Source organism: Poromitra crassiceps (genome assembly GCF_964638095.1).
Source record: "Poromitra crassiceps genome assembly, chromosome: 9".
Taxonomy (NCBI): Eukaryota; Metazoa; Chordata; class Actinopteri; order Beryciformes; family Melamphaidae; genus Poromitra; species Poromitra crassiceps.
In genome coordinates, this window is record NC_139630.1 from 27151775 (window position 1) to 27163622 (window position 11848).

Below are 11848 nucleotides of genomic sequence, written 5' to 3' on the forward strand. Positions count from 1 at the left end.
TTTACCCAGGCTACTGTGTTACCACACACACATTTGTCTTCATCGTTCTAACCATCATCATCACCAATGATTTACCATACAGTTCTTTCAGTGTCTACTGTACCTCCATAAGCTGCCCACACACACACACACACACACACACTTGGTTTTACCTGAAGAGTTTGCACTGCAGCTCTGAGGCTGAAGATGTTGATAGCTATTTTCCAGCTGTCTAGGTTCCCCTACTGGCCAATCTTGTCAGAGCATTTACAGCAGGGATGGGCAACTTTAATGATAGATAGGGCCACAAAAAATGTCCTGGGCGTACCTGGCGTACCCTAGTACCTGGGCATAGAACAGGACTAATGTTCCTCCAATAATATAATATTTTATTGTAGGAGCAGCACACTGTGTGTGTGTGTGTGACTAGTGACCTATTAATGACTTTATCCAGATTGGTTTTATGAGTCTGGACGCTCCAAGTCTGATTTGTGTCACTTGTCCCAAACGCGCAGATCCACCAAATCTGATTTGAACGTCACTCGCAACTCGTCATCAAATGCTTCTGCGCAGGAAAACCACGTCACCAACGTACGTATTTACTGACGCCCACGTCGTTACCACAGCAACCCATGCAGATAGGCTGTTTAGGTCTGGACACACAGATCCGACTTGAGAATCAAATTTGTGGCAGTGCGGACACACTCCCAAATCAGATTTGGGAAACCAACCAAGATAATGATTAATGACTTTATCAGCAAATCAGATTTGCCTGTAATGTGAACATGGCCTAATAAGCTAAATAAGGCAAAAACTAAAGCCAAAGTGCACTTATGATACTATTAGGGACTCGATACAAAAGCATTAATCAAAGGACGTGTTATTGAATAATTCCATGTTTATTTACAGGCAGTTTTAGTGGTCATTTCAGAAGCAGTAATAAGACAAAGCAAAGTCATTATTAGGAAGAAATTCACAGTAAACAATACAAGGCAAGGAGTGGTAGAATATTGGACAGGGACACTTTTGTTTCCACTCCACAGGTATAGGCTACACAAGAAAGAAGGTTGGATGTTTGACTCTGTGATAATGTTACAGATCTAATCATCTACTGGCTGTCTAAACTGTGAGAAACCACCTGAGGTCAGATTTCTCTGGTGGTGGAAGCAGGTTGAAAGCCAAGACCAAGATCACATCTGAGACACAAAGAGATACAAATTAGATTTTCTATTCCTGGATAAACACAACCTTTGCCAGCGTATCAAATGACGCCCCCAAACCTTTAAAAGCACAGAGCCAAAATTCAAAATAACAGTCTAAAATGTAGATACTTTTTTTAGAAGTCACTACATGAGAGTGTCAATTAACAAGACCAGTCATACAGTCAGCAATTTGCTTCATGAAAAACATCACCCAAGTTTTTTGGTACAAAACCTCGTAAGGCAGTTGACATACAGTATTCCCTGTGAGCTTACACACTACCTGCCAAACCTATGCGAGATGAAAACAAAACACGAAGCCAGAACAGGCTTGATTTCTACGATATTCCACAGTATTCAACGAGGCATCTTGTCAATACATTTGTATGCATTCATTCACATTTACCCACTGGCTTGTCAAACTTCATTCAGTGTTTAACAACACAAGCAACCAGGGTTTGAAAGTCATAATGTACCACAGTTCTGGTGTACCGTTAATGAACAAACAGTGATGTCATCATTATGTGCCCTGGAGTGCTGCTTGTAGCCGTTAGTGATGGAAAAACCCTGCGTGGTCGGTGACTTTTTGACTTGTGTGTACTAGCTGACTGTTGCTCGTTAAATCGGATCGGACCGGGGGCCAATGGTGACGTTTGCCAGACAGGGGCAGTGCTGGAAACACTGGGGCCCCTGATGAGGTGTCACACTGCCCTGCCCACCCCCCCTCTCTGACGTACTTCATGTTACGGTACCTCTCCTCTCCAGCTCAGGATCCCATGCAGGTATGGTACTCCCCCCCCCCCCCCCCCACTAGTGGCATCTCTGCTTCCTGGGATCTCTATAGGTAACAATCAAACTCAACCTGAAATACTACGCGAGTAAATAGTCCGGAAATAGTATCACTGTTCTCTAATTGGGACAATAAGATCAGTTCACAAGAGGCTGTGAAAATAAAGCCATAATCTAGAGTATGCTGGTGTATCGTATAGCATAGTGTGGTTTTAGTTGTCACATTCCACTGTTCACTCCCTGCCTGGTTACATGCCATTTATCTAAAGGCAATAAGCTTTGATACATTGATGTCCAATACTTCACTTTTCAGGGATTTTAATAGGGGAGGGGTAAAAAAAAAAGTACTAAATATTGCTGATGATTTTTAGGGAAAAATGATAAGAGATCCTCAGAGTGCTCAATAGACCCTTCTCACGGGGGCCATTTTGTGTCGAAATCGCAGGGTAAACACAGGTGCAGGCAAAACACTAATGAGGGTTTCCAACTTCCAATCATGGAAATTGGAAACCCTCATTAGTGTGTTGCTGGCACCTGTGTTTACCCTGCCATTACGACACAAAATGGCCCCCGTGAGAAGGGTCTATGGACCATGCATTTATAGGGGTGGCATTAGCTCAGGAGGTAGAGCTGTCGCCTGGGAATCGGAAGGTTCCCGGTTCGAGGCTGGCTCCTCCCGGCAGTGTGCCGAAGTGTCCTTGAGCAAGACACTGAACCCCTAACTGTTGCCGACGAGCAGTTAGCGCGTCGGTGTGTGAATGGGTGGTATTCATGTAAAAGCGCTTTGGGTAGTCGATAGACTATATAAAATGCGCTCTATAAATAGTCAATTTACCATTTATTTCTTTTAGTAATTGACTGTGGTTTTAATTGATTCAGACACAAAACAATATTTCAGCTTATCGCTGTGGACAAATATAATAAAATCAATGTGATTGATTGCAATAAATCACTGTACAGTGTCACAATACTTAAGCTATCACGGGAGTCATAATATTGCGGTTCAGGTATTGTGACAATACTGTGTTGGGAGTGCTGGTAGACTCCCAGCTCTATTCAACAGTGGTGAAGAGAGGAATCTGCCTTCTCAAATAAGTGGTTTCTGTTCAACCGGACAACTGTCCTCTAGTGGTACGAGAGGCACAAAATCCAGATAAGTACCATAGGGCGGGGTGCAAAGATAATGTATATATAGTTGGTATATAAAAAAAAAAGTAGACAGGATCTTATTATCTCACTACTACAATAAGGCGAGGGGTTGCACGGCACGGCCCACAATTCCTCAGTTGCTCAACTGTGCATGTGTGAAGCTGAGCGGGTTGAGCGGGTGAGGCCGCACTTTGGCCAAGCTGTGTAGTGTCTGCGAGCACATGCAACGTGCGAGGCAGGGCGAGCACGAGCAGCGTACAAGCTGCATCTGCGAGTGCGCGAGACCTCAAGGGCGAACCGGTAGAAATGAGCGCTGCCCAGTTGAGCGGGCGAGTCGCGTCCGCGAGCCCGCGCAGCGTGCAAGGCAGGGCGAGCGCGCGGGGACCATGCGAGTTGTGTACACTGTGAAATACTGGGAATGAACATGCGAAGCGCGCTCTGTAAATGTTCATATGTTTTTCTATACGAGGTCCCGCACTTACACAAGGGAGGCGTGGAAAGAAATCAAAACGATCACCCGTCTCGATCCATAATGCAACATCAACATCTGTTATCAAGTATGGAGTGTTCTGCAATGAATAGCAAGCAATTGCAATTAAGCCATGTTTTCAGACATCTTACCGGTATAAATCTGTTCTACCAGTACATTGAAAATGCCTATAACACAGATTATAATATCTACAATATAGATGTGCGTTACCATCAGAGCCAAAGGTAGACACTTTGGTCACGACAGTTTTCAGTGGCAGGCAGCTACTGTATGCGAGTTCAACAATCCGTTCTATGCCAGCCGATTTTTACAATATTGAACCATAGTGATATTAAGTTTTACACGTTTGCAGACAATACTTCTCTTACAAGGGGCAGCAACACGGCATTTCTAGTCCTATCTGGGCAAACTTTCTTTCTCGGTGCCTCTGGCTGCCATGGAAACCATTATCATCTTTATTCTTATTGCGCGGAGTCTGTTTGGTTCAGAAAAGGGGTCAAAATCAAACTTTGTGGCTTTGTGATCCAAAGCCATTTGCAGCATATATATTTTCTTTTTCTCCTCGATGGTTCTCCAATAGTCATGCCAGAAGTATTTATTATTTTGACTTCCACACCGATTTCACCAACAGGCTTTCGAAACATTTTTTGGCAGATTTCGATCAAATAGGTGGAACCATGTAAAATACCTCCTATGTTGAAATCTGTATGCTACAGATGAAAGGTCCAAATACTTCCAGAACCACCAAGAAAACCAAGAGTACCACCTGTACCAGAGTACCAGTACTGTAAGTCATAGTGGAGGGAGTGCGGAGCGGGCCCGGCGTCCAACCGGACAAGACGGGAGGAGTCACATGGCCGGCGGACAGCTTATCGCTGCACAGCTTTAATGACCCATTCTGCCATAGGGTTAAGCTGGAGGAGGTCCTTCATGTATGTCTCCTCATCTAGACATCTCTCCTCTGACAGGGGGGGGGGGGGGGGGTTGGGGGATAAGACCGACAGGTGTCATTATAATTGTGATGGATTACATTTCTATTACTTTTAAAACCACAATCTGTGCGACCTGTGCAGGTGAAACACAGCAGAACAGAACAGACAGTGTAAATGTAGTGACATCCAGCACACTAGGTAAGATATATACGATCAGTTTCTGGTGGGAGCAAATTACTTACTGAGGTTTCCTCCAATCTCATAGAGGCAGAGCTCCTCTCGCTTCACTGACACTGAACTGGGAGGGCAGAGAGAGAGAGAGAGAGAGATAATGAGAGAGAGAGCTTGAGAAAGAGTTAAGCAGAGACCAAAAGAGGATAGGTCCTATAAAGCCAAGGTAAATTACTTGTGTATGTACTGTACAGTATGTGTATGTATGTAGGGGTGTGTGTGTGTGTGTGTGTGTGTGTGTGTGTGTGTGTGTGTGTGTGTGTGTGTGTGTGTGTGTGTGTGTCCATTACCCGTCCTGGCTGAGGAATCGCGTTAAGACATCTGCAGCCTGTAATTCTGCGGTCAGTTGCACCGCCATAGACACTTTACTGAACTGTGGTGCCTGAACACGAATAAATCCTTGTGAACTCTCCTGGATGTAAACACAGACAGACAGACAGAGAGAGAGAGGGACAGAGAGACACACAGTCAGTCAAATGGCCATGGATGGACACTACTGAAACGGAGGTATTTTACTCTTATGAAATGTCCTAATGACGACATAAAGTGACATATATTTTTATTAAAAATGGACTTGGATTAAATCCTATTCTGTAAATGTAGACTGTAAATGACAATAAAAAACATTACATTTGACAAATCTGTCTATAAAGCAAATATATATTTGTCAGGACAGGTTCTGGAAGTGTGCTGTAGAACCAAGTATTTGGGTCACATTCTTACTGATCAAATGAGTGATGATGATGACATGTATAGGCAGTGGCGTGTCTTGTATACACAAGCTAATGTGCTGAGGGAAAAGTTAGATTTTTGCTCTGATGAGGTCAAGATTAGCCTGTTTAGAGTCTATTGTACTCCTCTCTATACTGCCCCCCTGTGGGTCAAGTTTAAGCAGGCTAGCATTCAAAAGCTTCAGGTTGCTTACAATGACTGCATGAGGACTCTGCTCAGAAAGCAAAGGTGTTGCAGTGCTAGTGAAATGTTTTGTGGTGCAGGAGTCTGACACCTTTCATGCCCTGCTGAGAAATCTGACCTACAAGTTTATCTGTCGTCTTAATGTGTCTCAGAACTTGATTATCATGCTGCTGTCTCAACCTGGTCTCAGTGCTGTTAAGTAACAGTCTAGCATTTGGGCACATTGGTAGAACTTTTTGTTGTAATGTATTGGGGTATGTGTATGTTATGATTTTATGTTTTTATACTGGACCTTGTGTCGGTTAATAAAGTGATGATATTCAAAATGTTGTGTTAGGTTTGAACCTGCTGATGATGCAACACTAGAATTACTCATCTGATTAGCAGATTTCTCAGTAAGGAGATTATTCATGGTACAGTTGCATATAGCTATTAAATATACAGAAATATGCAAAGATTCGTACCTCAGAAACAAGCTTGTCAGATGGTTTGTCAGTGGTAATCTTCTTCAGTAGCTTCCGTACGGCTCTCTCTCTGTTTAGTTTCCGCTGATTCTCCATGTTGTGTTGTCTGACCTGGGTCAGGATGAACTTGGGGATCTGGAAGAGAGAGAGAGAGAGAGAGAGAGAGAGAGATAGAGAGAGAGAGAAAGAGAGAGAGAGAGAGAGAGAGAGACATTTTAGACACCTAGAACCTGGTGAGTGACAGCTTTGTCTAACAGTGTGTGTGTGTGTGTGTGTGTGTGTGTGTGTGTGTGTGTGTGTGTGTGGGGCATGGCTGCAGGAGTACAATGGCCAGTAATGGTGATGCGATAACAACACCATAACAAAATGGCATCTTGGGTTTCGAATGAATCCCTATATAGACACACTAAAGTTCAACTGATGAATAAGAATCATAGAAAAGATGTGGACAAATGAGTTGAACTCAAACAGTATTTTAAATGTTAAGAGAAAGTGAAGGGTAGGGAAGAGTTAAGGGTGAATTTAAATTTAAATTTTACACTTACATTCACCCAAAAGAAGACAAAAACACAGTTCATTTTCAAAATATTCATAATAATGACACTAAACATAGCTACTAGTTGAGAAGCAAACCAGATGTGTACAAAACCCATTGCATATGTTTATGTTTTATCATTCCTTTTGAGTCTAGAAAGAGCTGGTGATTTGAGTGGTGTGAGTGGCAGAACTCTTGAAGCTGGAGGGCTCTTTGGTGGGTCCTTACGGTCCACAGCAGGTTCTGGTATCTGATCAGCAGCCTGACGATGTTGGCTGTGCCCGTCGCCATGGAGAACTCCTGTTGTTCGGTAACCTTGGAGCGGAAGCCTTTGAACATGAAGATGTTGGGTGCCATGACAACGGAGACGTTGTTGAGAGTCATCTTATTCTGGGCCTGATGGTCAATCACACGCTGGAAGAACTCCACTAACGCCTGGAGACACAAATATAAACCAAAGTATTCAGAGGGTATAAAGTATAGCATAGGTTAATGATATAGCATGTTAATGATCTATCGAGGTTAAAATGCTACATGTAGCACCTTTAAAACTGTGTGTGTGTGTGTGTGTGTGTCTGTGTGTGTGTGTGTGTGTGTGTGTGTGTGTGTGTGTGTGTGTGTGTGTGTGTGTGTGTGTGTGTGTGTGTGTATACCTTGAGAGTATCCCGATTTGCCTCAGGTAACAGAAGTACCAGCAGGTTCAATGCCTGGAGCTGTTGCTTCTTTGTTGGGAGCTCTGTAAACACACACATGCACGCACAGGCACACGCACATGCACGCGCACACACACACACACACACACACACACACACACACACACACACACACACACACAGAGGGACAACATTTCTATGTTAACATTGATGAGCTTCTGAGACTGTAACTGTGACTAACGGCGATACAAACAGAGTGGGCGTGGCTTGTCAGCGTACATACTGTTGATACAAACAGAGTGGGCGTGGCTTGTCAGCGTACATACTGTTGATACAAACAGAGTGGGCGTGGCTTGTGAGCGTACATACTGTTGATACAAACAGAGTGGGCGTGGCTTGTCAGCGTACATACTGTTGATACAAACAGAGTGGGCGTGGCTTGTGAGCGTACATACTGTTGATACAAACAGAGTGGGCGTGGCTTGTCAGCGTACATACTGTTGATACAAACAGAGTGGGCGTGGCTTGTGAGCGTACATACTGTTGATACAAACAGAGTGGGCGTGGCTTGTCAGCGTACATACTGTTGATACAAACAGAGTGGGCGTGGCTTGTCAGCGTACATACTGTTGATACAAACAGAGTGGGCGTGGCTTGTCAGCGTACATACTGTTGATACAAACAGAGTGGGCGTGGCTTGTCAGCGTACATACTGTTGATACAAACAGAGTGGGCGTGGCTTGTCAGCGTACATACTGTTGACAGCGATGAAAGCGTTGAGATACGCCACAGTCAGTAATGGATGAGGCAGCTCCCTGATGAAGAGCTTCAGAAGGCTCCCAGCATCGTGCTGTTTCAGCTGTGGCCATGGAAACAGCCCGTCATAGAAAGAGGACTCCAGCTCCTGGCACACCGACTGGATATGGGACAGACAGAGAGGCGGGCGCGCACACACACACACACACACACACACACACACACACACACACACACACACACACACACACACACACACACACACACACACACACACACACACACACACACACACACACGCGCGCGCGCGCACACACACACACACACACACACACACACACACACACACACACACACACACAAATGTCACACAAGTTCATGACACACTGGTGGCGTATTGTATTGTCCACAATTACCTGCAAGTGCCACTTTTATTTGAAAAGGACTACTTCTGACCTTGACTCTAGTGGCTGATCCAGGGATCCGTAGCAACCCTTCTGTGTCCAACCCTTCTTTCTCAATATGATTGATAAGCTATGGAGAGAGAGAGAGAGAGAGAGAGACAGCATACATTTGTAAAAAAAAAAAAACTAGAAGTATAAAGCGTACAATGGCTGGGTTTCCCAAAAGCTTCTTTGCGCTAAGAAGCTAATTCAACCTTTCTTAAGGCCCCCTTAAGAAGCAAACGCGTTTCCCAATTGCTTCTTTACGAAGGCATGCGTTTCCCAAAAGCTTCTTAGCGCTAAGAAGCTTCTTTGACCCTTCTTAAGGCTCCCGTAAGAAGCCAACGAAGCCAACGCGTTTCCCGATTGCTTCTTAGCCTAAAATTATCTTCCAATTATCCTCCGTTAAGAAGGCTGCGTTTCCCAAAAGCTTCTTAGCGCTAAGATGATCTTTCGTTAAGAAGGTTTTGTAAGAAGGGTCTGGAGCCTTCTTAACACCTTCTTAATGACAAAACACTGGCAGATCCAGCCGCGTCAGGCAAAAGGAGATACTTGTGTCCACTGTTCCTCTTGTGTTTTTCCCTTTTTCCTTTCTTTCATGTACCCTTTAGTGTTTAAAATTAGGGAACACTTGAAAATCTCCCCTGTATGTATGGTTACTTGTGCTTTAAATGTTTTACCGTAGGCTATATTCCTCTAATCAGAATGGATTCCTTTTATAATGTTGTGGATTTATATAGCACCTTTCACAGAACCCAAGGTCACTTAAATTCTGTAGTGTTTCTCTGTTTTGTTGTATGCTGTGTATATAAAGCAATTTGAACTGCAGTCCATGTCTGAAATAAATAATGTTTAATAAAGTTTAACATGACCATGATTAGGTGTTAACAGTGTTTCTCAACCACTGAGTCGTGGCCCACTGCTGGGCTCAGAGTGCCATCAAGTGAGCCGCTCCAGTTAAGATGCTTCTTAAGAGCCTTCTATTTTTTTTATTTTTCTCGACTGTTAAGAAGGCGTTTGGGAAACACTTCTTTGGAGCCTTCTTAACTCCTTAAGAAGCTTCTTAACTCTTAAGAAGCTTCTTTGTTGGGAAACTCAGCCAATATCAGTGTGATAAATGGGTTATACTATGGGTAATTAAATTGTGAGTTGCCCATTGGCTATATACCGTGAGAGTCATTTAAACATTGCAGCTGGGTGATAGTTGGGTTTCATTGGATTGAATTTGAAAATTATTATTGTCTGGTCCTTCTGTTACTGTTTTCAAACAGGGAGCAGAATAAACATGTGATTAGTTGGTGTTCTTACACTCTGAAGTATGGCTGGCACTTTGGGCCCAGGAGCTCGCCTCTGCTTCTGGTCCTGATCCAATACAGTGGCAAGGGGTACGCCGAAGAGACCACTCTCTGCACGCGCGCACACACACACACACACACACACACACACACACACACACACACACACACACACACACACACAACAAAATATATCTCTGAATTCAACTTTTATGCATATCAATTATATTTGTTAGTCTGCAACTTATTCTTGATAGCTTTTTTTTTAGCCTTGAGGTTGGCTCCTACTCTGTGTGTGTGTGTGTGTGTGTGTGTGTTAGGGTTGTCAAAAGTATCGATAGTATCAATAAAAGTCAATACTAAAGTTTTTAAACGGATACAATACTCATTTGCAACAGGTATCGATAAGTATCAATACTAACAATTTGAAACAGATACAATACTCATTTGCAACTGTATCAATATCAGCAGTGCTTTCTCTTAATGAAAAATCAAACATACCACTGATTTCTCCCTCCCTGTCATTGGTGGGTATCTTTTGCTTCAACAAGTTCAAAGTATTCTGATGACTAGAGCAGGGGTAATCTGCTGTGTTATGATAGGCTGATGACTAGAGCAGGTGTAATCTGCTGTGTTATGATAGGCTGATGACTAGAGCAGATGTAATCTGCTGTGTTATGATAGGCTGATGACTAGAGCAGGTGTAATCTGCTGTGTAAGGTCAAAGTTTGTAATGAGTTTTATCGGATCTAGATTATGGAGAAGCATGCATCTGTCTGTCCATCTGTCTTTGTTTATTTTTTATGACTCTTGATGTGTTGTCATCCTGCCGCGTGGTATCGAAAATGCTATCGCGTATCGGTATCGAAGTAGAAATTCTAGTATCGTGACATCCCTAGTGTGTGTGTACCTTTAGCCTTGACTTTGACAGCTTTGTGAGCTTTGATCTCTATCCCAGCGGTGTCGAACAGAGCGGTCATCTCCACAAGCACCAGTCGATGTACCTGGCAGAAAATATAACATCGACAAAAATACATGTAAAATAAACATAAAACACTATTCATTCACTTTGGGCCCTGGCTGGATGAGCGTAGCGCTGCCTTAGGGAAACCTCACCATACTTATCCATGCAGGAAATATGTCAGTGTAAACATTGTAGCACGACACAAACATGCATTAAATAGAGCATACGTTACATGGCAACAGCTCACCTTTTTCATATCCAGAGGGGACAGATCTCCTATCTTAGTCTGACCTGTTTTATCCCGAAGCAACTTGAAGTTCTAGAAGGTAAAGCAAAACAGATCAAGAGACAGAAAGAGAGAGAGACGGCCATAAGATATCACAACAAAAACTGTTAAGGTTAAAGAAAATTGCCCAAGTGTAGCCTACTTCTTGTTCTTATTCAGAACATTATTTATTTCTATTGAAATATATGTTATTGTTATTATTGTTATTTATTGACTGTTAGTTTCTGCACCGTTTCTGCTTTGTGTTACTTGTATTTAATTTGTCTGCGTCCCTACTGTCTTTTACCGTTACTCAAATCTCTTTTTTTTAATGGCCTAATTCCCCTCCGGGGATGAAGTACCAAACTTGAACCTTGAAAGACAGAGTGAGCCACATAAGTTCATGTTAGGAGACAAAACTAAAAGTGAACCTTTAATCATTCTTTTTTTGTATTTACATTGTGAATTGATTGACTTGTATGAGAACTGATCCCAGCCCTTGTTTGTACCCAAGGAAAACAAACTAAGTGGAATTAAGGTGTTATACCAGATTCAACCACCAGGTGTCAGTAGAGACCAGTGGACAATACAACCATACAACCTTGTCATTCAACTAAAGTACTGAACCATAACTTGAGAAGTACAGGCTGTAACATTTGATCCAGAATATAATAAGATGCTTTCCAAGCTGTGGTCAGACAGTCAAATACATTTGCTGTGATAGTGCAGATGAACATCTGAAGCCAGTTGATTCAGTTGATTCATCCAACTATTTCTCATATCAAACCT

At 43.0% G+C, this 11848-nt stretch overlaps 1 protein-coding gene across 2 annotated transcripts in view; it reads right to left on the reverse strand.

The window, feature by feature from the left end:
- Positions 1 to 1997: 1997 nt before the first annotated feature.
- arhgap18 (Rho GTPase activating protein 18) overlaps positions 1998 to 11848 on the reverse strand; it is a 39350-nt gene continuing 29499 nt past the window's right edge. For both annotated transcript variants that reach the window (XM_083643228.1, XM_083643229.1), the window contains 11 exons: positions 11042 to 11113; positions 10741 to 10834; positions 9844 to 9941; positions 8549 to 8626; positions 8093 to 8252; positions 7337 to 7419; positions 6912 to 7118; positions 6149 to 6283; positions 5060 to 5181; positions 4781 to 4836; positions 1998 to 4567 (listed from right to left, as the gene is read on the reverse strand). In XM_083643228.1, coding sequence (XP_083499354.1) covers positions 4476 to 4567; positions 4781 to 4836; positions 5060 to 5181; positions 6149 to 6283; positions 6912 to 7118; positions 7337 to 7419; positions 8093 to 8252; positions 8549 to 8626; positions 9844 to 9941; positions 10741 to 10834; positions 11042 to 11113 — 1197 coding nt within the window. In that variant the 3' untranslated portion in view covers positions 1998 to 4475. The remainder of the gene's footprint in view (positions 4568 to 4780; positions 4837 to 5059; positions 5182 to 6148; positions 6284 to 6911; positions 7119 to 7336; positions 7420 to 8092; positions 8253 to 8548; positions 8627 to 9843; positions 9942 to 10740; positions 10835 to 11041; positions 11114 to 11848) is intronic.